Genomic DNA, 22374 nt, shown 5'->3' with positions numbered 1-22374 from the left:
TAGGTTTCGTTCATGATTAGCACCATCAGGGAAAGATAGCTCTTAGTATCAGGGAAAAAGTGTTTATCTGACGCAAAAGGCGCCGTCGACGACAGCTAGCTCAAAGAGTAGGAAGATCGCAAGGACGATACGAGATGGTCAGCAGAAAGGAAGTAGAATCAGGGAAACTGCTTACCTGACGCAAGAGGTGCCGACGACAGCCAGCTCAATCAGTAGGAAGGTCGCAAGGACGACTAGCTCAAAGAGTAGGATTGTCGCAAGGACGATACGAGATGGTCAGCAGAAAGGAGGTAGAATCAGGGAAACTGCTTACCTGACGCAAGAGGTGCCGACGACAGCCAGCTCAATCAGTAGGAAGGTCGCAAGGACGACTAGCTCAAAGAGTAGGATTGTCGCAAGGACGATACGAGATGGTCAGCAGAAAGGAGGTAGAATCAGGGAAACTGTTTACCTGACGCAAGAGGTGCCGACGACAGCCAGCTCAATCAGTAGGAAGGTCGCAAGGACGACATACGAGATGGTCAGTAGGTAGATTTCGTTTATTGCGGGCCGGCTTAGGCAGAGCAGCAGGCCTGTGGACAAATATTAAACATTTACTCCCTTATTCATACGACTTTCCGGGCTTGATTTAGTTGAATTATTTTTTATTCCTTTCTTACAAATACATAAGTCAAAATGACAGATAAGGACAAACGATTCATAGCTAAATCAGGCCAGTAACGCGTTTATGAATAACGACATTAGTACCTATAGGTAATAAGGGGTCATCCATTAATTACATTACACGAATTTCTAGGTTTTTTGACCCCTCCCCCCTCCTTGTCACACTTGGTCACATTTGGCAAACCCCTCCCCCCTAGTGTGATGTCACATTTTTTCTACGAAATCGCCAAATCGACTTAAGTAAGTACCTAAGTATTATTCATATTTTATCGAAATATTTTTGACGATATAAATATTAGTAATTTTATAACCCAAAACTGCTTAGGAAAGAAAATTAAACGAATAAAAAAGAATTATCGTTTTAAAAACTTGTTATTTCAATGTATAGCGAATAAAATAATTTAAATAAATTTTCGGTTACTGATGAAAGTGATGAAGTTAAAGTGACGTCACAAAGTTTGTGTCTCCCCCCTCCCCCATGTCACAATATGTCACATTTTCTTGACCCCTCCCTCCCCCTAAACGTGTGATGTATGATGACATATGAATGGATGATCCCTAAATACTATTCAAAAATAGCTCTAAAGTCAGACCAAGCTATCTCTGCATATATACTTTGCAAAGACTGTGGAAGTGACTCCTTAAACGTCAAATTTCTATCGATATGTGTAGACAAGAGCGGCTACGCCGAGCACGTACGCGTTGCGTGCGCTTTGTGCAGGTTGTGCTGGTATTCGTAGTGCAGTCGGCGGGGGGCGCTAGTGGCGCTAACATGTACACTTACACGCGTAGACGAGAGCGGCGACGCCGAGCACTCCGACGTTGGCCGCGTGCGCGTTGCGCTGGTATTCGTAGTGCAGTCGGCGGGGGGCGCTAGTGGCGCTAACATGTACACTTACACGCGTAGACGAGAGCGGCGACGCCGAGCACTCCGACGTTGGCCGCGTGCGCGTTGCGCTGGTATTCGTAGTGCAGTCGGCGGGGGGCGCTAGTGGCGCTAACATGTACACTTACACGCGTAGACGAGAGCGCCGACGCCGAGCACTCCGACGTTGGCCGCGTGCGCGTTGCGCTGGTATTCGTAGTGTAGTCGGCGGGGGGCGCTAGTGGCGCTAACATGTACACTTACACGCGTAGACGAGAGCGGCGACGCCGAGCACTCCGACGTTGGCCGCGTGCGCGTTGCGCTGGTATTCGTAGTGCAGTCGGCGGGGGGCGCTAGTGGCGCTAACATGTACACTTACACGCGTAGACGAGAGCGGCGACGCCGAGCACTCCGACGTTGGCCGCGTGCGCGTTGCGCTGGTATTCGTAGTGCAGTCGGCGGGGGGCGCTAGTGGCGCTAACATGTACACTTACACGCGTAGACGAGAGCGCCGACGCCGAGCACTCCGACGTTGGCCGCGTGCGCGTTGCGCTGGTATTCGTAGTGTAGTCGGCGGGGGGCGCTAGTGGCGCTAACATGTACACTTACACGCGTAGACGAGAGCGGCGACGCCGAGCACTCCGACGTTGGCCGCGTGCGCGTTGCGCTGGTATTCGTAGTGCAGTCGGCGGGGGGCGCTAGTGGCGCTAACATGTACACTTACACGCGTAGACGAGAGCGGCGACGCCGAGCACTCCGACGTTGGCCGCGTGCGCGTTGCGCTGGTATTCGTAGTGTAGTCGGCGGGGGGCGCTAGTGGCGCTAACATGTACACTTACACGCGTAGACGAGAGCGGCGACGCCGAGCACTCCGACGTTGGCCGCGTGCGCGTTGCGCTGGTATTCGTAGTGCAGTCGGCGGGGGGCGCTAGTGGCCCTAACATGTTCACTTACACGCGTAGACGAGAGCGGCTACGGCGAGCACTCCGACGTTGGCCGCGTGCGCGTTGCGCTGGTATTCGTAGTGCAGTCGGCGGGGGGCGCTAGTGGCGCTAACATGTACACTTACACGCGTAGACGAGAGCGGCGACGCCGAGCACTCCGACGTTGGCCGCGTGCGCGTTGCGCTGGTATTCGTAGTGCAGTCGGCGTAACGCGCTTGTAGTGTTGGCGCCGTAGGGCTCCGTCGTCGTCCGGAGGTTCGAGTCGTAGTAGAGGAGGTCCAGGTCTGCTATCAACGTGGTGTAACTGCTGAAGGAAAAATATAAGGTTAATATTGGAGACGAAATTCAAAAATGAGGGGCGTTTGGAACGGCGCCATGGACACGCCCAACAGGTACACGGAGTGTCATGTTGAGTTTTAAGCCAAGTTTACCTGTCAGCTAAAGCCAGCTCCTTGGCGAGCTGGTCTTGCGCCAGCAGCAACCCTCGGACGTGGCACAGCATCAGCGCCATGGACACGTCCAACAGGCCCAGGAGTGTCATGTTGAGTTTTAAGCCAAGTTTACCTGTCAGCTAAAGCCAGCTCCTCGGCGAGCTGGTCTTGCGCCAGCAGCAACCCTCGGACGAGGCACAGCATCAGCGCCATGGACACGGCCAACAGGCCCAGGAGTGTCATGTTGACTTTTAACCCAAGTTTACCTGTCAGCTAAAGCCAGCTCCTCGGCGAGCTGTTCTTGCGCCACCAGTAACCCTCGGACATGGCACAGCATCAGCGCCATGGACACGTCCAACAGGCCCAGGAGTGTCATGTTGACTTTTAACCCACGTTTACCTGTCAGCTAAAGCCAGCTCCTCGGCGAGCTGTTCTTGCGCCAGCAGCAATCCTCGGACGTGGCACAGCATCAGCGCCATGGACACGGCCAGCAGGCCCAGGAGTGTCATGTTGACTTTTAACCGAAGTTTACCTGTCAGCTAAAGCCAGCTCCTCGGCGAGCTGGTCTTGCGCCAGCAGCAACCCTCGGACGTGGCACAGCTTCAGCGCCAGCATGGACACGTCCAACAGGCCCAGGAGTGTCATGTTGAGTTTTAAGCCAAGTTTACCTGTCAGCTAAAGCCAGCTCCTCGGCGAGCTGGTCTTGCGCCAGCAGCAACCCTCGGACGTGGCACAGCATCAGCGCCATGGACACGGCCAGCAGCAGTCCCAGGAGGTGCGTCATGTTGGTTTGGTTCATGCGGAGGAAGTAGCGTTGGTACAGCATCTCCACCTGAAGACAAAGAAAATGGTTAACACTTTGACCACCAAAGGTGTCAGCTACACTACGCCGGTGGCTACAGCCGAATATCAACCTTAGTACATTCCAATAAGGTTCACGATGGATGGATGGTTAAAGAGATCATTAAAATGCCTAGAATTTCGCAGTGACAATGTTATTTCAAACGTCAAACTTCTATGAAATTATAACGTACATGTAAACGACGACACTTGCACTGCGTGGGCTATCAAGATCGCTGCAGACTTTTCTTGGTCTAACTCTATCCTATATGAAGTAAATAGTTTTGATATCTTTTTAGCGTTTTTACTCGGCTCTTTTGAAGGACCTACTTTTATAGCATGCTTTACTCGTTCGCATCTTTCCTGTGGACACTTCAAAGTTAAGGGAATATATAGCTAATTTTTATGCAGCACATACTTACATGTTTTCAATACTTACTTGACTTAAGACTCAAAAAAGAAACACGTAATATATATCTTCCAGAGTCGTTAACTTATGTTGTTTTGTAAACCGGAGTGACCTTTTTCAAAAATATGGTCGACCCAATAGGTACCTACCTCAATCCTGTGCTTTCCTATCCTCAACAATATAATATATTATGTACTTTATATTATTTCGTTGGCTTTTCATGTATTTCCTAAAATAATCGAACCAAAACAAGTGATAAAGGAAATAAACATATCCTACTAATCAATCAACACAGTAATATATCACACCGAAAAGTCAAATATCAATAACCCACTGTTTCCTTTAGGTATAACAATTCCGAAGTCTTATAACCCCAACAAAAATACACCCTAAATACGTACTCATAAAGTCCAAAACAGGTTAAACGCACTCAAATTGTTGCTCAGACAACAAAAGACATAATATGAGCCTTATAAACTTATACGTTCTTACAACCTTAGGATTCTACAGACATTTGTTTCTAGAAAATATCGAAATTACGGAGTAAAACAAAAAACGACCATCAGCTAAGGATAATAGGGTTGATTTTTGATCGGTCACGATCCCATTTTTTCACAGCGTAATAGAAAGTATCCTTGTCAGATAAAATAAGACTGTGTGCTAAAAGAATAGAGTCTTTATTCATTTGCGTGTTTATCCTAAAAGCTTGTGTTTGAGGAAGAAATTGTTTGTTAAGTGAAATTCGTCTTTATGTAAATGGGGTAAGGTTGTTGTTTAAATGGGATTATGTGGTAATATTATATATTATGTCTGGAAAGGGTACCGAAGATGATGGAACAGGCAAGATCCCTTTTAATAAGAGGACTGTGGCCAGATTTATAAGTTTTATAACGCTCTGATTGATTTTATTTTACCTAACAGGTATAAAAAATTTTCTCTTTTGTTAGAAATGTAAGTCTTCCGTTTGCAAACAAAATAAAATGTTTTACATACCTATTTGTATTTTGGTAAAAATGGGAACAATCTGGAAATACATATTAGGTGGGTCAATCAATTCTCAAATGACTCAGGTCAGGGAACGTACGTACATAAGTTTGTTACCTACATAAAACACGTTCGAATGATAACATTTTTTTTTTCTCTATAGTATAAAAATATCGCCAAATAAGTAAAATAAGTTTCTATTGAAACCAATAAAATTTCAAACAAGAATATTAAGAACAAAATCCTTCATAAATTTAAGGTAATATTGACGTGAAACTTGGGGTAAATTAAGGACCCCGGGGAAATCAGGCCGCTTACCCTTAGCGAGGTTAAACGGGTATGGACAGGGCCAAGACCAGATTTAAACGCACGTAATTTAGGGCCCGATTCTGATTTTGAAATAGATATCTATTAGATATCTTTTAGACATCACCAACATAAGATAACGATATGTTTAAGATCTAACCTGTCAAATATGACATTTGCGCGATTCTGGAGATACTCTTGAACGATTTCCACAGGATATGACTTAGAGATCCAATTCACATCTAACAGATATCTTACTCTATCTAATGTAAAAGTGACATTGGTTGCCCGAATTGCGCTGCAAAAGAGAACTAGTTGATATCTAAACTATAACGTATCTAGAATGTATCTAGTACGTGTCGTCTCTTGTGAATATCTTGAAGTTCGAATACGGCAGTTAGTCATGTTGAGTAATATCAGGTATTACTACCTAAAATAGATTACATTATCGAGCTAGCCACCCAGCCTGCCCCGGTTTCGCACGGGTAGTTCAACCGATTTTCACAGAACTTTAACAAATTATACTCGCGCGCACCCGAGCTGCATACATCGCCATCGTTAGTAGCTCGGTACTACTTACAAGGCTAGCGTATCTTATCTGTGACAACCCTACTGTGTTCTTGCACGGTGTCTGCATTTACGCAAAAATCAAAGGCGTCGGTCCACTGTTACTTTTTGCACTGTATCATTAGTGTATTTCTTCATTAACGTCAACCATGAATAATAGGTTTAAGGGATTTTTAACATGGATCTAATAATAATATTTTATTTAACTGGAGGAGGGAGGGGGTATTTGACACGTGGCTATAGTAATATTAGGCACCTTAGGCTTAAATTAATACAAATTATCCTATTAAATGAATTTTATTAATATCATGAACGTTATAAGGATAAATGGCTTTAGGAGCGCTGGTGGTCTAGCGGTAAAGGCTCTTCTACACGATGGGCCAGTGCCGGCCACTCCAAGGGACGCAGCCATGCGGTAGAATGAGACAGCAATATCACTTGCTCCCTCTAACGCATAAATGCGTCCCTTGGAGTGGCTGGCGTTGGCCCATCGTGTGGAGGAGCCATAAGAGCGTACGACTTTCAATCGTTCGGCTCCTGTTATTCGGAACTTATGTAGGGGAGAGGGGGGCAGCCTGGTACACTTTTTACATTAATTGTCATAGTTCAAAATATTACCTATTTAAACCATTTTTAAGCCTCTACACAATAACCTACGTTATTAACCTATGTAATTACTTCATTTGCACATATATAAAGCTAAAGATAATAGTACAAATTAGATTTTTGCAACTCAAGGAATAATGTTCGATACTGCCCCAAGAGTGGGTAGCTTTGAACTTGCATGGGGCAGATTTGAAAAATGGGCTGTAACGGCAATAATATCGAGATATACGCGTTTTTCTATCTGTACTTGGTACAATTTGTCACTAGAAATAATCGTGTTAACAGTTTACTCGTAAAATTTGCAGTTACAACAAAGATGGGGTAGTTTTGTACATTCATGTTTTTTGGACTGTTGAAAGGTGCCTCAGGGGGGTGCCTTTAAAAAGTATTGAAATCTTACTAAAGCTACCCCCTTGAGGCAGTTTTGCACACACCATTTAAGCCACCACCAGGATAACCAGGATAACTTTTACCAGGGATAAGTTCGCCTTTGTACTAATGACGAATTTTATTTTTCCTGTTTTGTTTTGATTTTTGTACAATAAAGTGTTTTACTACTACTACTACTACTACCATTTTTCAAAACTATCCTAATAATGTTTTTTTTTAATACTCGTAATTTCTTACCATTTTTACCTGTTAACAAATAAATCAATGAACTGCAATGATTTATTATATATAGAATACTAATTTAATATTTTGTAATATTAAACCTAAATACAAAATTCTAATAAATATAATATTAAACATGACTAACGTAGTAAGTACTGAACCACTTAGTTCATGGAGTTTAGGTAAATGCATTACATATTTAGCATTTACTAAAATAACTAAAATATTATTACGGTTTCAATTTACATACCTAAATGCCAGTCAATATCGGGGCAGATATGAACATTTCTTATGGCCGGGGTAGTTTTGAACAGACTGCTAATCAAAACTACCTCCTATTTATTTTTCATAACTACCCCAACACCTGCTTAAAATAATAAACGTAGTTATTTTGTAGAAACATTGCAAAATTTGATTATTCATCCTTCTATCTAATAAATTAAGTTTCACTAACCACTTCCTTCAAATACAGCCTGAGAAACCTTACAAATCTGCACAAATACCGCTAGCGGGTAGTATCGAAAACAAAATAAGCTACTAGTTCGTTCATGTTCTGTCAAACTTCAAATATGTCAGGTGACAGTTGTGTGGGTCGATGTTGCAAGCCCAAAATATGGATTTAGGTTATTATCGCATCAAAAATACATTTTTAAACGCATTTGTTCTAAGCTGCCTCCAGTGATAGCTGCCCCCCTCTCCCTACGTTATTATTTGAACTCTTAGGCCATGTGATTTACAGGGTGTCCCAGAATTCGACGTCAAGCCGTAAACGGATGATAGACCAAGTAATAACATTTATCATAAAAATACAAAAAAAAAATCCAACTCATGTTTTTTAAAAATTATGGGCACTTTCAAAATTCACAAAAAAATCCACACCCTTTAGATATCAACTAGTTCTCTTTTGCAGCGCAATTTGGGCAACCAATGTCACTTTCACGTTAGATAGAGTAAGATATCTATTCGATGTGAATTGGATCTCTAAATCATATCCTGTGGATCGTTCAAGAGTATCTCCAGAATCGCGCAAATTTCAAATTTGACAGGTTAGATTTTAAACATATCGTTATCGCATCTTGGTGATGTCTAAAAGATATCTAATAGATGTCTATTTCAAAATCCGAATCGGGCCCAGAGTCAATATTTTATTTAGTTACAATATTACATTAACATTATTTTAGTAAGTATAGGGATACAGCGTTAGGGCCCCCCACATCTGGCGTCTTTCGAGCGTCGGCGCAACTGCGCATCAGCGACGTCATTTTCCACAGCGCTGACCCGACGCCGACAGACGCCGACGCTCGAAAGACGCTAGATGTAGGGGGGGGGGGGGCTTAGGGATACAAATTTAATGCTGCCTGGGAGTTATTGGAATCCAACAAACACACCCTGTACAATGTACATTATACAGCCGTGATTTGTTTTAAACTAATTTCCTGTTCCCTGTCAACCCATTTCACCAGCTGAACTGTGAACATTATTAGTTACAATATATATATTATATACTAGCTGACCCGGTGAACTTCATATCACCTATATACACCGTGTTTTTTTTATTTCCGTTAATTTCAAGGGTGCATTCCTGAGCTTAAATCAAGTAACTTTCCCAAAGACACCGATATTCTAATTAACTCCATTTCGGAGATAATCAATACATATTTTTTTCTTTTAAGGCCTCTACAAGCGTGTACACTTGCCTTAGGGCCGGTACATATTTATTAGTGTTTAGAATGAGTTCATACATTTGCTACTAAATTTAAGTACAATCTCGGTCGATCGATGTTCGAAATGACATTGATATGTCACAGATTTCAATTGTTTGCTTGAGTTAAATGTAATGCCCGTGTTACAACAACGCTACATGATACATTTAATTACTTTTTAAACCTAAATTAAAAAATAAAGCAATAATATTTTTTTTTTTAACTAACTATGCCATTTAGTTCTCTTAGGGCCTGTAGCACCATCTCACTAACCCGGTGTTAACCGGTTAAATCTGGAGCTACCATGGTTACCAGTACAATTTGACACTGGGTTAACGGTTTAACCGGTTAACCCCGCGTTAGTGGGATGGTGCAAGTGGCGCTTAAACGTACTTAACCTTACCCCGAAGTTAACGGAATTCAATAAAAACACGGTGTATATTATGTCACCTTTTGGCACGTCACGGATTAGCCTGGCCCCGCACGCACACTCGGAATTTTTCGTACGAAATGACATGTGCAAGCGGGACAGCACCATGCATTCGTAGAGCGTCGTCCCGTTCCCACCTGTCACGGGCCGATTACCTATTTTATGGTACCTACCTATTGCCACAGGACAAGAAACGGAACACCTGTAAAAAGTACAGTCAGCGATAAATGCTTGTACCAAAAATTAAATTTTTGCCATAAACTTATTATTGATAAACACATCGCAGCAAATATTTAACGATTATATAGCAGGGACATAAATATTTGCTGAGTTGGGTCCATTTCGTGATAGGCACTTAATGTTCTATTTCTCTGCTTGATGTCTGCAGGTACATGTTTGTACATGTTCTGTGATTGCGTCGAATAAATGTAGAATATCTTTTTCTAGTCATGTAATAGGGAAAAGTTACGAGTATAAGTCATATTTTTAGGTTAAAATTTGCGGAAATGTAAACAATTATAGCCGGATTTCAGTTACTAAGTAGTTTATGTTTCTACTGAATTGGCCAAGTTTCTTTATACAACGAGTGACGGAATGAACGTCATAGTCACAACAGTAATGGTAACATTCCATTTCTAACCGCAGCTGCACTACCGGTACTGAACGCATCGCTCTCATTGTCAATTTCCATTGTAAAATTGACAGTAGTGCAGCTGTCGTTGGAAATGGAATGTTACCCTGTGATCTATTAATTCGGGCCGTTAGCGACATTACAAAATAATTACACACCATGTCACGATTGTACGGGAAATACGGGTACAGTACGTATAGTTAGGTATATAGGTACTTATGTTACAAAAAGAAGAAGAAGGTATTTCGACATAAGTAGGTATACGCCTGACTTAATAAACAATATCTGGGAGACCGAACTTTGCTCGGAAAACATATAAAAAAACTAATAAATGCGCGTTTTCCCAGATTGCCATTACCTATTGCCACTTTTTAGGGTTCCGTACCCAAAGGGTAAAACGGGACCCTATTACTAAGACTTCGCTGTCCGTCCGTCCGTCCATCCGTCCGTCCGTCCGTACGTCCGTCCGTCCGTCCGTACGTCCGTCCGTCCGTCCGTCCGTCCATCCGTCCGTCCGTCCGTCCGTCCGTCCGTCCGTCCGTCCGTCCGTCCGTCCGTCCGTCCGTCCGTCTGTCACCAGGCTGTATCTCACGAACCGTGATAGCTAGACAGTTGAAATTTTCACAGGTTATGTATTTCTGTTACCGCTATAACAACAAATACTAAAAACAGAATAAAATAAAGATTTAAATGGGGCTCCCATACAACAAACGTGATTTTTGACCAAAGTTAATCAACGTCGGGCGGGGTCAGTACTTGGATGGGTGACCGTTTTTTTTTTTGCTTTTTTTTGTTTTTTTTTTTTTGCACTAAAGGGTTCCTTCGTGCGCGAGTCCGACTCGCACTTGCCCGGTTTTAATTTCTACTCTTTTTTGGCAGACTATTATTATTATGTTCGCGTTGTAAACCCACTTGTACCTTGCACTTTGTTTTGACACATGTACAGTCAGCAGCAGAAGTTGCTAAGCGGGCGAGGTGTTCAAAATTACCTTGACACGCTCTTATTCGCTTAACAATAAATTGCGTCACGATCGTTTTGAACACACGGCTCGCTTAGCAACTTCTGCTGCTGACTGTACATACATGATGTGAAATTTAGCTTGGTGCTGTATTCGAACTTCAAGATATTCCCAACAAGAGACGACACGTACTAGATCCATTCTAGATACGTTATAGTTTAGATATCACTTTTACGTTGGATAGAGTAAGATATCTATTAGATGTGAATTGGATCTCTAAGTCATATCATGTGGAAAACGTTCAAGAGTATATCCAGAATCGCGAAAATGTCAGACAGGTTAGATTAAACATATCGTTATCGTATATTGGTGATGACTAAAAGATATCTAATAGATGTCTATTTCAAAATCCGAATCGGGCCCTTGGTTGTTCTGCTCAAATCGTAGCATTTTACAAGCGAAATTGAACCTTTGTGTGGTGCCCCCTGCTCTTTGTAAACGCTTCATGACACGGTGTCTGTGTAGTCTGCGGGCAAGACTTAATTAATTCCGGTTTAATAGTCAGCCAGAGCCGAGAGAACTGATAAAGCTTGATAAAAGCTTGATAAAAGCCCCGGGGCTTAGTTGAAGTTCTAGCAATATAGCACTTATAAAAAAGCGACCACTTTTTAATATCCTGTACAGGATAATGAAAGAGCCATTCCTACCTCCAATAAAGTAGGTACAAAGGTAAAAAGTGCGGCGACGGAATATTAGACGAAGCTTTAATATGCTTTGATTGTTGACCAAGTTATGACTGTATGTCAAACATCTTGCGCGGAGGGACCGTGCGCGTCGGAGGGTCTGCCATCTTGTGGCCTGAATCGGAAACACATGTGCACATGTACATTGCCTAAGCAAGTGCTACCATCTACCGTTCTCGTCGGTACGTTTCCATTGTCATATAAGTGGGTTCTGCAATCTTGTGGGCTACATCGGAAGCATAAACGACACATTTACGCCTCGCGCCAAAAAACTGAAGGCACCTAATACTGCCCCGTATAGTTTATGCAAGGGGCCTATATTTGACGTTGTCAAGCTGCGCGCATTACAGTTGAGTAGGTAAGTAGCTCGCGATAACACTCTTCTTTATATCTGGTTTTTGATCCGACCCCTTCCACGGGTTTTTAAAGGCATTGCACATTAAAAAATGTTCGTGTAGGGTGTTCGAGGTCCGACACTTACCTTGGTTTTGACTTTGACACACTTTTAAACTTATTGTAGGTACTTAAGTACCTATGTCGTAATGTAATCCTTCCGATTTGTTCCAAATTCATGGCCTTCCTGTAATTCTGCTCATCGAATGTTCCTGCAATTTCTTTGATACGAAGAATTATTTCTTCCCAATCTCCCTCTGCTTCAATAAACATCAAAAGTATAAACCCTAAGAGAACGAATCCAGTTAGTTAACTTTGCATACCGACCGTTGAATAATGAACCCTAAATATACACCGTTAAAATCCATTGTCGTTTGAAAATACTCATATTTTTTGTTACCATTTACCGTTGCTAGCGATATCATCAAAAGAGCTTAAGTATAGAAGAGCGCATTGAATTTTCAACCTAAATTGAACCTCGTAAGGTCGCGATTTACGATGCCGATAAAAGTACTTATGACGTTGTTGTTTTGAGGAAGTAATGTAGAATAAGAGAAATTACTCAGCATTTTCTCAGCAATCACGGTAAAGCTAGTCATGTGTCTGCGAATATTTTTGTCTTTCGAGAATTCAGGGAATTAGGAACACCTGTTCGTAATTTTTTTTTTTATTATGAATGGGCTTACTCATGGCCACAGACTAGCCGAGGCGAGGCTAGGAGGTAATTGTATCAATATCATAGAGTAATAAGTACCTAAGCTTAATAAGGTAATAGAGTTAGACCAAGGTGAGTCTGCAACGATTTGGTACCACACGCAGTGCAAGTGTTATTTATACGTCATAGTTTCATAGAAGTTTACGCTTGGCGAGAATTGGCGTAGGCACTAGCTAGTCTGGCGTAGACACGAATGTAACTGCTATATGACTACTGAAACTAAGGCCTTGTTGGGATTAGTCCGGTTTCCTCACGATGTTTTCCTTCACTGAAAAGCTACTGGTAAATATCAAATGTAAAATTACTAATTTCGTATGTATCTACTCGTACCTACAGTCAAGTGTAAAAATGTGGGTGTACAAATCATCTCAAAAATATGTCCGTAGCTCTTACGCTACGTCTTACGTAGGCGAACAACGCGCGAACGCGGCGCGGCGCGGCGCGGCGAAAGCGGCCGCCGCCGCGCCGCGCCGCGCCGCGCCGCCTGACATTCGCGTGCAAATCGCGCCGCACCGCGTTCGCAACGAGATCGCTTACGTAGGACACTTCTATGGGCATCAAAGGATTGATTTCGCCGCGCCGCGCCGCGCCGCGTTCGCGCGTTGTTCGCCTACGTAAGACGTAGCGTTATGACAGCGAATTCAGAACTATGGGACATATTTTTGAGTATGTTTTCTACACACTTGAATGATGTACAGTCACCTGCAATAATATGTTACTTTTCGAAGGCTGCAAAAATATGTGACACGCTCTTATGGCTCTACAAATAAGATCGTGTCAGATATTTTTGCGGTCTACGTTGTGTATTATAGTATTGCCGGTGACTGTACATATATAGGGTCCGAAAAACTCATTGGTAAGAGCCTGAAGTTGTGGCCTCGGGATTAAAAGTCGTACGCTCATACTAAGTCACCAACTAAGCCACCAACTCATACTAAGCTCATACTAAGCTACCAACGCTCTAGCATACAGTATGTGTCTGGCCATGGGGCTTTAATTCCAGGGCTTGATTTTACTCTTTAAACTGAGTTACTATTACTATGGGACCAACCCTAAAATCGGGGAAAAAATTTTGGCTTTTCCATAGAAAACGTCGACATGTGATCAGCCAAAATGTATGAAAAAGTAAAATCTTTTTTCGGGATTTCGGGGTTGGTGCCATAATAAAAGTAGCTCAGTTTAGCGAGTAGAATCGAGCCCTGGATTTAAAGCCCCGTGGTCGGTAACACCCTGTATTATAAATATAATGTCGGTAATAAATAACATGCTTTTGTGAGCGAGCATAATACATGTACGTACATGGTACATGTATGTACGTATACGAAGGTCCCTTAGCTATGCATTTATTCAAATTCATTCATAAGTTCGAATCGAGTCCAGATGTTGTATTAAGGAAGGACAGAGATGGCACTATAACAATGGCTGTATCCATACAGAGCCATCATACAGCTGTGTTATAGGGAAAAGGGTCTTGTAGAAAAGTCTGCAACATTTTGCCCTAAATTGACTTTTTACAAGCTTTTTAGGGTTCCGTACCTACCCAAAGGGTAAAACGGGACCCTCTTACTAAGACTCTGCTGTCCGTCCGTCCGTCCATCCGTCTGTCACCAGGCTGTATCTCACGAACCGTGATAGACAGTTGAAATTTTCACAGATGATGTATTTCTGTTGCCGCTATAACAACAAATACTAAAAACAATAAAATAAAGATTTAAGTGGGGCTCCCATACAACAAACGTGATTTTTGACCGAATTTAAGCAACGTCGGGCGGGGTCAGTACTTGGATGGGTGACCGTTTTTTTTTGCCTTTTTTTGCATTATGGTACGGAACCCTTTGTGCGCGAGTCCATCTCGCACTTGGTCGCTTTTTTTTAAACTTGTATGTAAGTAGGGTCGGGTAGGAATCGGTGAGTCATTGGCTCGCGGTTATATTTCCCATGTTTTCATTTCTCTTGCTCTGAACGAGGGTCATTGTTATTCTAAACAGTGTGTAGAAAATGATACGTTTCTGCACTAGAGCATTTTAGGTTCCATGTACGATTTTATTTAATGTAATATAGATAAAGAACAAATATATGGGTCTCGGCCCCGAATATAACTTCGTACCTTTTGGTGTCGAGACCCTTGGCCCGTGGGGTCCAAAGGCGTCCAGCCTTTTTAAGGATCTATCAAAAAGAATAGCTGACGCCACCGGTGACCGTAGATCTGGCAGCTTCCTCGCGCAAAGAATAAGTATTGCGATACAGCGAGGAAATGCTGCCAGCATCTACGGCACCATGCAGCAGGTGGATATTTTGTAATCATTTATTTTAAGTTTAGTTTTATTTATTTTTAGATATAGTTAAAGTTTTGTAGGTTAGTTATTTAATTATGTTTTTATAAGTATGTATATAGATGTAAATATGAAATACTGTAATTGACATGTAAAACTATGTTTTATTAAGGAACTAGCTGTTGCCCGCGACTTCGTCCGCGTGGACTCTTATCTTGAACATTTTACATCTTGAGTAGGTACCTATAATTTTCATCGATGCAAACTTTATAATACAAACTTTTAATATAATGTTAATGCCCTTTTACCAAGTTTGAAGTTCCTAGCTTGAAAGCTTGAAAAAAAATGTTTGATATTCATACAAACTTTCAACTCCTTTTGCACCACGTTAGGGGATGAATTTTCAAAAACGCTGAAATGAGTTTTCTTGTAATTTGATTTAATACCATTTTGCAACGTTTTTAGTTCCTAACTTTAACTAAAATTTGCACCCCAAGACGAACTTTCATCCCCTTTTTAACCCCCTTAGGGGTTGAATATCCAAAAAAGTTGCAATTACTTCTTTTGTAATCAGCTATTACGCCTTTCTAAGAAGTTTCAAAGCATTTGTAATCGATTCAAACTTTCAACCCCTTTTTACCCTGTTAGGGGGTGAATTATACAAAACGCTGAAATTACTTTTCTTGTCTTTTAATAATATCCCCAAATACAAGGATTATATTTTATTTTATCCTTTTTGAAGTCGGTTTTCTTTTTTTTTGTAAAAGTTTTTATCAGGTTATTAATTGTATGGAGATGTCATTCCAGTTTGATAAATACTGCTTAATAAAAAGGCGTGTGAATCCGTCACCCCTCAACCACGGCCTTATCAAGATGATAAAACACGATATAAAGAGAAAAAGTGGAAAAATAACCACACAAATTCACCTCCAGCGTTTTCCTTATATTACCCGTCATTTTTCTAACGTGACGGCTAAAAAATACAACTGTCGTAGGAGAAAACTTAACTGAATTATACTTACAGTCTGTGAGCCCGATTCGAATTATGAAATATACATCTATTAGACATCTTTTAGACATCACCAAGATACGATAACGATATGTTTAAGATCGAACCTGTCAAATTTGACATTTGCGCGATTCTGGAGATACTCTTGAACGATTTCCACAGGATATGACTTAGAGATCCAATTCACATCTAATACTCGTAGATATCTTACTCTATGTAACGTAAAAGTGACATTGGTTGCCCGAATTGCGCTGCAAAAGAGAACTAGTTGATATCTAAACTATAACTAGAATGGATCTAGTACGTGTCGTCTCTAGTGAATATCCTGAAGTTCGAATAAGGCAGTTAGAGTCTGTATATTCAATACGGGTGAATATTTAAACGGTGGTATAAGACCTAAGAAGTATATTGAGATTAATTCTACTTAGAAAAACAATGAGAATATTTACCATACATAATAATTAGCCACGCAATGTAAGGCAATACAGAAGTACTAAGTGGGACCCACGGAACACCATATATGGTGCGGGCCGGGGTACAGAGGCAGACTGAAAACCAGATAGCGGGGCGAGTTGGACACATTTAACCGAAAATGGTGGGAGAATACCAAAGACAGGGCATTTGCCCAGCAGTGGGGCAGTAAGTTAGGCTAATAAAAAAAAACTAGTATACCCAAAGTGTGATTTTTGATAGTGTCGCTACCTGTGCTCCACTGACAATTGCCTCTTGCCAAACTCTTCTTCCTCGCGTCATCCCGGCATTTCGCCACGGCTCATGAGAGCCTGGGGTCCGCTTGACAACTAATCCCATGATTTGATGTAGGCACTAGTTTTTACGAAAGCGACTGCCATCTGACCTGCCAACCCAGAGGGTAAACTAGGCCTTATTGGATTTAGTCCGGTTTCCTCACGATGTTTGCCTTCACCGAAAGGCGACTGGTAAATATGATATTTCGTACACAAGTTCCGAAAAACTCATTGGTACGAGTCGGGGTTTGAACCCGTGACCTCCAGATGGCAAGTCGCACGCTCTCACCGCTAAGCCACCAGCGCTTCTTGCCAAACTATATTATTTAAAAACCGTTGACACATAGAAAACTACCGCAATTCCCTTTCGAACCTCACTTTTAAAATGAAAATTATTTGAAGCTACATTTTTGGTGCTATTTTCCGCCCCTGTTTCACCAACGTGACAGGTGCGACGAATTGTAAAATCACTGTTGCTGACATCACAGGCATCCATGGGCTACGGTTACCGCTTACCATCGGGCGGGCCGTATTCCTGTTTGCCACCATCATTGTATTATTAAAAAAAACTTTATGATATCGGAAAAAAACAGATATTTCTCTTGCTAAGTTTATGACAATTGTCACAAGAAACACTACAATTGTCACGAAATTCCGACATATAACTCATTACCTGTCAAGAATTACCTACAATTCTTCTAAATCTTTGACAATTGTCAGAAACTTCGCAGGAGAAATATCTGTTTTTATCCGATATAATAAAGTTTTTTTAAATAATACAATGATGGTGGCAAACAGGAATACGGCCCGCCCGATGGTAAGTGGTAATCGTAGCCCATGGATGCCTGTGACGTCAGCAACAGTGATTTTACAATTCGTCGCACCTGTCACCGATGTGAAATTGGGGCCAGGGACTCCCGCAAAAAGACTGAGCGTCAGAAAGAATTCACAAAAACTGAATTGGATTTACCTACCCTTTACCACGCTAAGGTCCACTTGCACCATCCCACTAACCTGGGGTTAAGCGGTTTAACTGTCAAACCAGTGTCAAATTGTATTAGTAAAAATGGTAACTCCATGTTTAACCGGTTAACCCCGGGTTAGTGGAATGGTGCAAGTGGGCCTAAGGGATACATATTTTCCACACACGGAACTTCAAACATGTGTTCTATTTTCGATGAGTAAGACTGAAAATCGATTGTCATTTTTAGGGTTCCGTACCTCAAAAGGGAAAAACGGAACCCTTATAGGATCACTCGTGCGTCTGTCTGTCTGTCTATCCGACCATGCCCCCCCTCTATCTCTGAAAATACTGGATCTAAAATTTTGAAAAAATACACTAAATAGTACTTTACCTATACCTACATGACAGGAAACCTATTAGAAATGTGCAGCGAAGCGTGACTTTACGGAACCCTTGGAACGCGAGTCCGACTCGCACTTGACCGGTTTTTGAATTGTCAGCCTGGTAAAGGGTTAATCCAGTTGTGGATTCTGGGAATCCAGTACAGTCGCCATCAGATATATCGGAGCGGCCAAGGTGCTCACAAATATCTGAACACGCCTCTATTGTCAAGGCGTTAGAGTGCGTGTTCAGATATTCTGAACACCTTTGCCGCTCCGATATATCTGATGGCGACTGTACAGCAAAGAGTTTTGGAAATACCTTCAGAATTCGGTGATGGCGTCCGTCCACTGCAACACCTAGGGCACGACTACCGTAAAATAGCATATTTCCATTAAATTCCAAGCATTCGCATATTCATAATCCCCTCAAAGAGCTGCAATATAATATAATAGTGCATCGAGAATTGAAGCGCAGGTATCGAACTATATTTGTGACGTTCCACGGCAAAAGGTACCTTATGCCGGCTGGCGCTTAGGTACGTCGCATGGCGCCGCTATAATATTGGAGCGGCGTTAATAATAGCGGTAGCGCCAACCGCCATAAGGTACCTTTACCCGCGGGACGTCACATCATTTCTTCAAATGTAAGTTCCAGGGAAACATCGCTAGGGCTCCACGGCGGCCCCCACTTGTTTCTAGTTTGAAATAATCCTTTTGCATAATAATCCTGTATATTCCTGTTGAAATGCTACCTGAGTGGTAAGCTTTTCAGAGGAATTACAAATTTATACGTCCGGGAATTTCTCGAACTCAAAGGGTGCAGAGAAACATCATGGTACGTAAATTCCTTAAAATGCGGGTAGTTCTTGATCTTGATTGATTTTATAAATACAGGGTGTCCCAGAATTCGACGTCAAGCCGTAAACGGATGATAGACCAAGTCATAACAGTTATCATAAAAATACAAAAAAAAATCCTACTCATGTTTTTTAAAAATTATGGTCACTTTAAAAATTCACTAAAAAATCCACACCCTGTAATGGTTCTTTAACTCTTGTTACTACAAATTCCATAATTTATTCTATTTTTTTTATTATTGTGTAATTTTGAATAATTACAGGGTGTGGATTTATTAGTGAATTTTTAAAGAACATGAGTTGGATTTTTTTTTGTATTTTTATGATAACTGTTATGACTTGGTCTATCATCCGTTTACGGCTTGACGTCGAATTCTGGGACATCCTGTATACGGAACGCTCTGCGTGGCTGTATCGCAAAACCCTCCAGCTATATTTCAATACTACAATTATGTTCCACACATTCAACACTTTATTTATAGTATAGGTTACCCATTAGCGGAAGCAGTGGTGGCCGAGTGGATATGACGTCTGACTTTCAATCCGGAGGTCGCGGGTTCAAATCTTGGCTCGTACCAATGAGTTTTTCGGAACTTATGTACGAAATATAATTTGATATTTACCACTAGCTTTTCGGCGAAGGAAAACATCGTGAGGAAACCTGCATACATCTGCGAAGAAATTCAAAGGTGTATGTGAAGTCCCCAATCCGCATTGGGCTAGCGTGGGGACTATAGCCCAAGCCCTCTCGCGCATGAGAGGCCTGTGCTCAGCAGTGAGACGTATCTTCTTCCTCGCGTTATCCCATGATTTGACGTAGGCACTAGTTTTTACAAAAGCGATTGCCATCTGACTTTCCAACCCAGAGGGTAAACTAGGCCTTTTTGGGATTAGTCCGGTTTCCTCATGATGTTTTCCTTCACCGAAAAGCGACTGCTAAATATCAAATGATATTTCGTACACAAGTTCAGAGAAACTCATTGGTACGAGCCGGGGTTTGAACCCGCGACCTCCAGATTGCAAGTCGCACGCTCTCACCGCTAGGCCACCAACGCTTCCAGCAGTGGGACGTATATAGGCTGAAATGATGATGATGATGATGAATTGGTTAAGGCTCTCGAGTCCTCCTCAAATAATAGGGAATATTACTGCCATGTTCTGCGGCCAGAGTGCAGAACTAATTTGTTTAGTAAACCATAGAGTAACTTAAACATACTAGGCCTTAAACAGTTTTTTGACAAGTTTCCACTATGACATTTATGCATCAAGGCGCTTTGTTTACAGGTGGCCTACCGCGAAACGTGAAAATCTAAATTTCTTTATCTGCTTCTCTATCGATCGAACAGGCAAGAGTGATAGAGAGGCAGAAACCGAACTTTCGACTGTCGTGTTTCACGGTAGGCCAGGTGATTGGCCTAGTGACGCCGTCTACACCGTTTGCGTAATATTCCCTATTTTTTAGACTCTCAGTCAATAATTAAGAAACTTCAGTTCACCGTATTCTTAAGGTCCCGTAGTTTCGTGTTCTTCTCTCTCACTGAGCGTAAGCGTGAGCGATATATATAATATGGATGTGCGTGCGGGACCGCGGATATCATGTTTTATGAATTATAATTTGTTATAAGTTTTAACAAATAAAAGTATTCGATGAGTACCCCCGAAAAAAATGGGCATTTATAGAAACAATTTTCTTAGAATAGAATAGAATAGAATGTTTTTATTCGTGACAAAACTTAATAGATAAAACAACAAAAAAAAAAAAAAAATACTTTATTCATGTAGGCCTAGCAACAAGCTCTTATGAATCGTAATTAATCTTAATCTAATTATCAGAGCAATTTATTGATGTTAATATTATTCCATAATAAAATTGGATTATTATACATGTCAAATTTAACACTAAGAATTTCACAAAAGGATCGTCAAACATTAAAAAAAAAAATGTATAAAAAAATACTAGTCTAGAATTTCTAGAATAAAATCTAAAAGTAAAAAAAAAGCATAAGTAACAAACAAGTAGATAGTATTACATCGGAATATCCATTTCCTCATCAATAATCAAATATACCTAATAAATAAATAATCATTTTGAATAACAATTAATCCCACGTTGTATTATCATTCATGTAGTCCTGTGTGGTATAATAAGCTTTGGAAATAAGTTTACGCTTTACATAATTCTTAAATTTATTAATAGATAATTCAGTAATATGGTTTGGAAGTTTATTATAAAATCTTACACAATTACCCATGAATGATTTTTTAATTTTATGGAGCCGAGTGAAGGGCACTGCGAACTTATGTTTATTTCTAGTATTAATATTATGGATTTCACAATTTTTCCTAAAATTTACAATATTTTTATGTACATACAGAATATTCTCATAAATGTATTGACAGTGCACTGTCATTATGTCAATTTCCTTAAATTTATCTCTAAGTGAGTCTCTATGGTTAATTTTGTATATTGCTCGAATAGCCCTCTTCTGCAGAACAAAAATGGTATTTATCTCTGAAGCACCGCCCTACAGCAAAATACCATATGCCATAATGCTATGGAAGTAACTAAAATATACTAATCGAGCTGTTTTCACATCAGTTAACTGACGGATTTTGCTCACTGCAAAAGCTGCAGAGCTCAGTCTATTCGAAAGAGTAGCAATATGGGGACCCCACTGGAGTTTAGAATCTAAAGTTATACCAAGAAAAACTGTACTATCAACTAATTCCAATTCCTCATCCTTCACAATGACACTTGCTTGCACATGCCTTACGTTACTACTAGTGACAAACTTAATACATTTAGTTTTTTTCTCATTTAACATTAAATTATTAACATTGAACCAATTTACTACTTTTGAAATAGCATTGTTTACATCATTGTAAGCTTGTTGCTGTCGTTTGACTTTGAAAATAAGTGAAGTGTCGTCTGCAAACAATACTATATCATGGTGGGTCTTAACAAGGAATGGCAAGTCATTTATGTAGATAAGGAACAGGAAAGGCCCCAATATTGACCCCTGTGGTACACCCATAGAGACCAATGACCCAGGTGATCGCTGTCCATTCACATCGACCCTTTGTATTCTACCATTTAAGTAGGACTTAAGTAAATTCAGTGCCGATCCTCTAACGCCGTAATAATGAAGTTTCCTGATTAATGTTTCATGACAAACACAGTCGAAGGCCTTAGATAAATCACAGAAGACACCTAAAGCATCTCGTGACTCCTCCCAGGCATCGAAAATATGCTTAATTAGCTCAACACCAGCATCGGTTGTTGAGCGACCCCGTGTAAAACCAAACTGCTTATTATGCATCAAATTATTAACGTTAAAATG

General features: G+C 41.2%; 1 protein-coding gene across 1 annotated transcript in view; it reads right to left on the bottom strand.

Moving 5' to 3' along the window:
* LOC134679274 (adenylate cyclase type 5-like) overlaps nt 1-22374 on the bottom strand; it is a 367970-nt gene that overhangs the window by 107662 nt on the left and 237934 nt on the right. Inside the window, exons 6-9 of the mRNA XM_063538168.1 lie at nt 3572-3735; nt 3303-3422; nt 2598-2779; nt 452-572 (exon numbers count right to left, since the gene is read on the bottom strand). Of these exons, the coding sequence (XP_063394238.1) occupies nt 452-572; nt 2598-2779; nt 3303-3422; nt 3572-3735 (587 nt within the window). The remainder of the gene's footprint in view (nt 1-451; nt 573-2597; nt 2780-3302; nt 3423-3571; nt 3736-22374) is intronic.

This window comes from Cydia fagiglandana, chromosome Z, assembly GCF_963556715.1.
Source record: "Cydia fagiglandana chromosome Z, ilCydFagi1.1, whole genome shotgun sequence".
NCBI lineage: Eukaryota > Metazoa > Arthropoda > Insecta > Lepidoptera > Tortricidae > Cydia > Cydia fagiglandana.
Note: the sequence above shows the minus strand (reverse complement) of the source record. Positions and strands in the feature narration are given on the sequence as shown.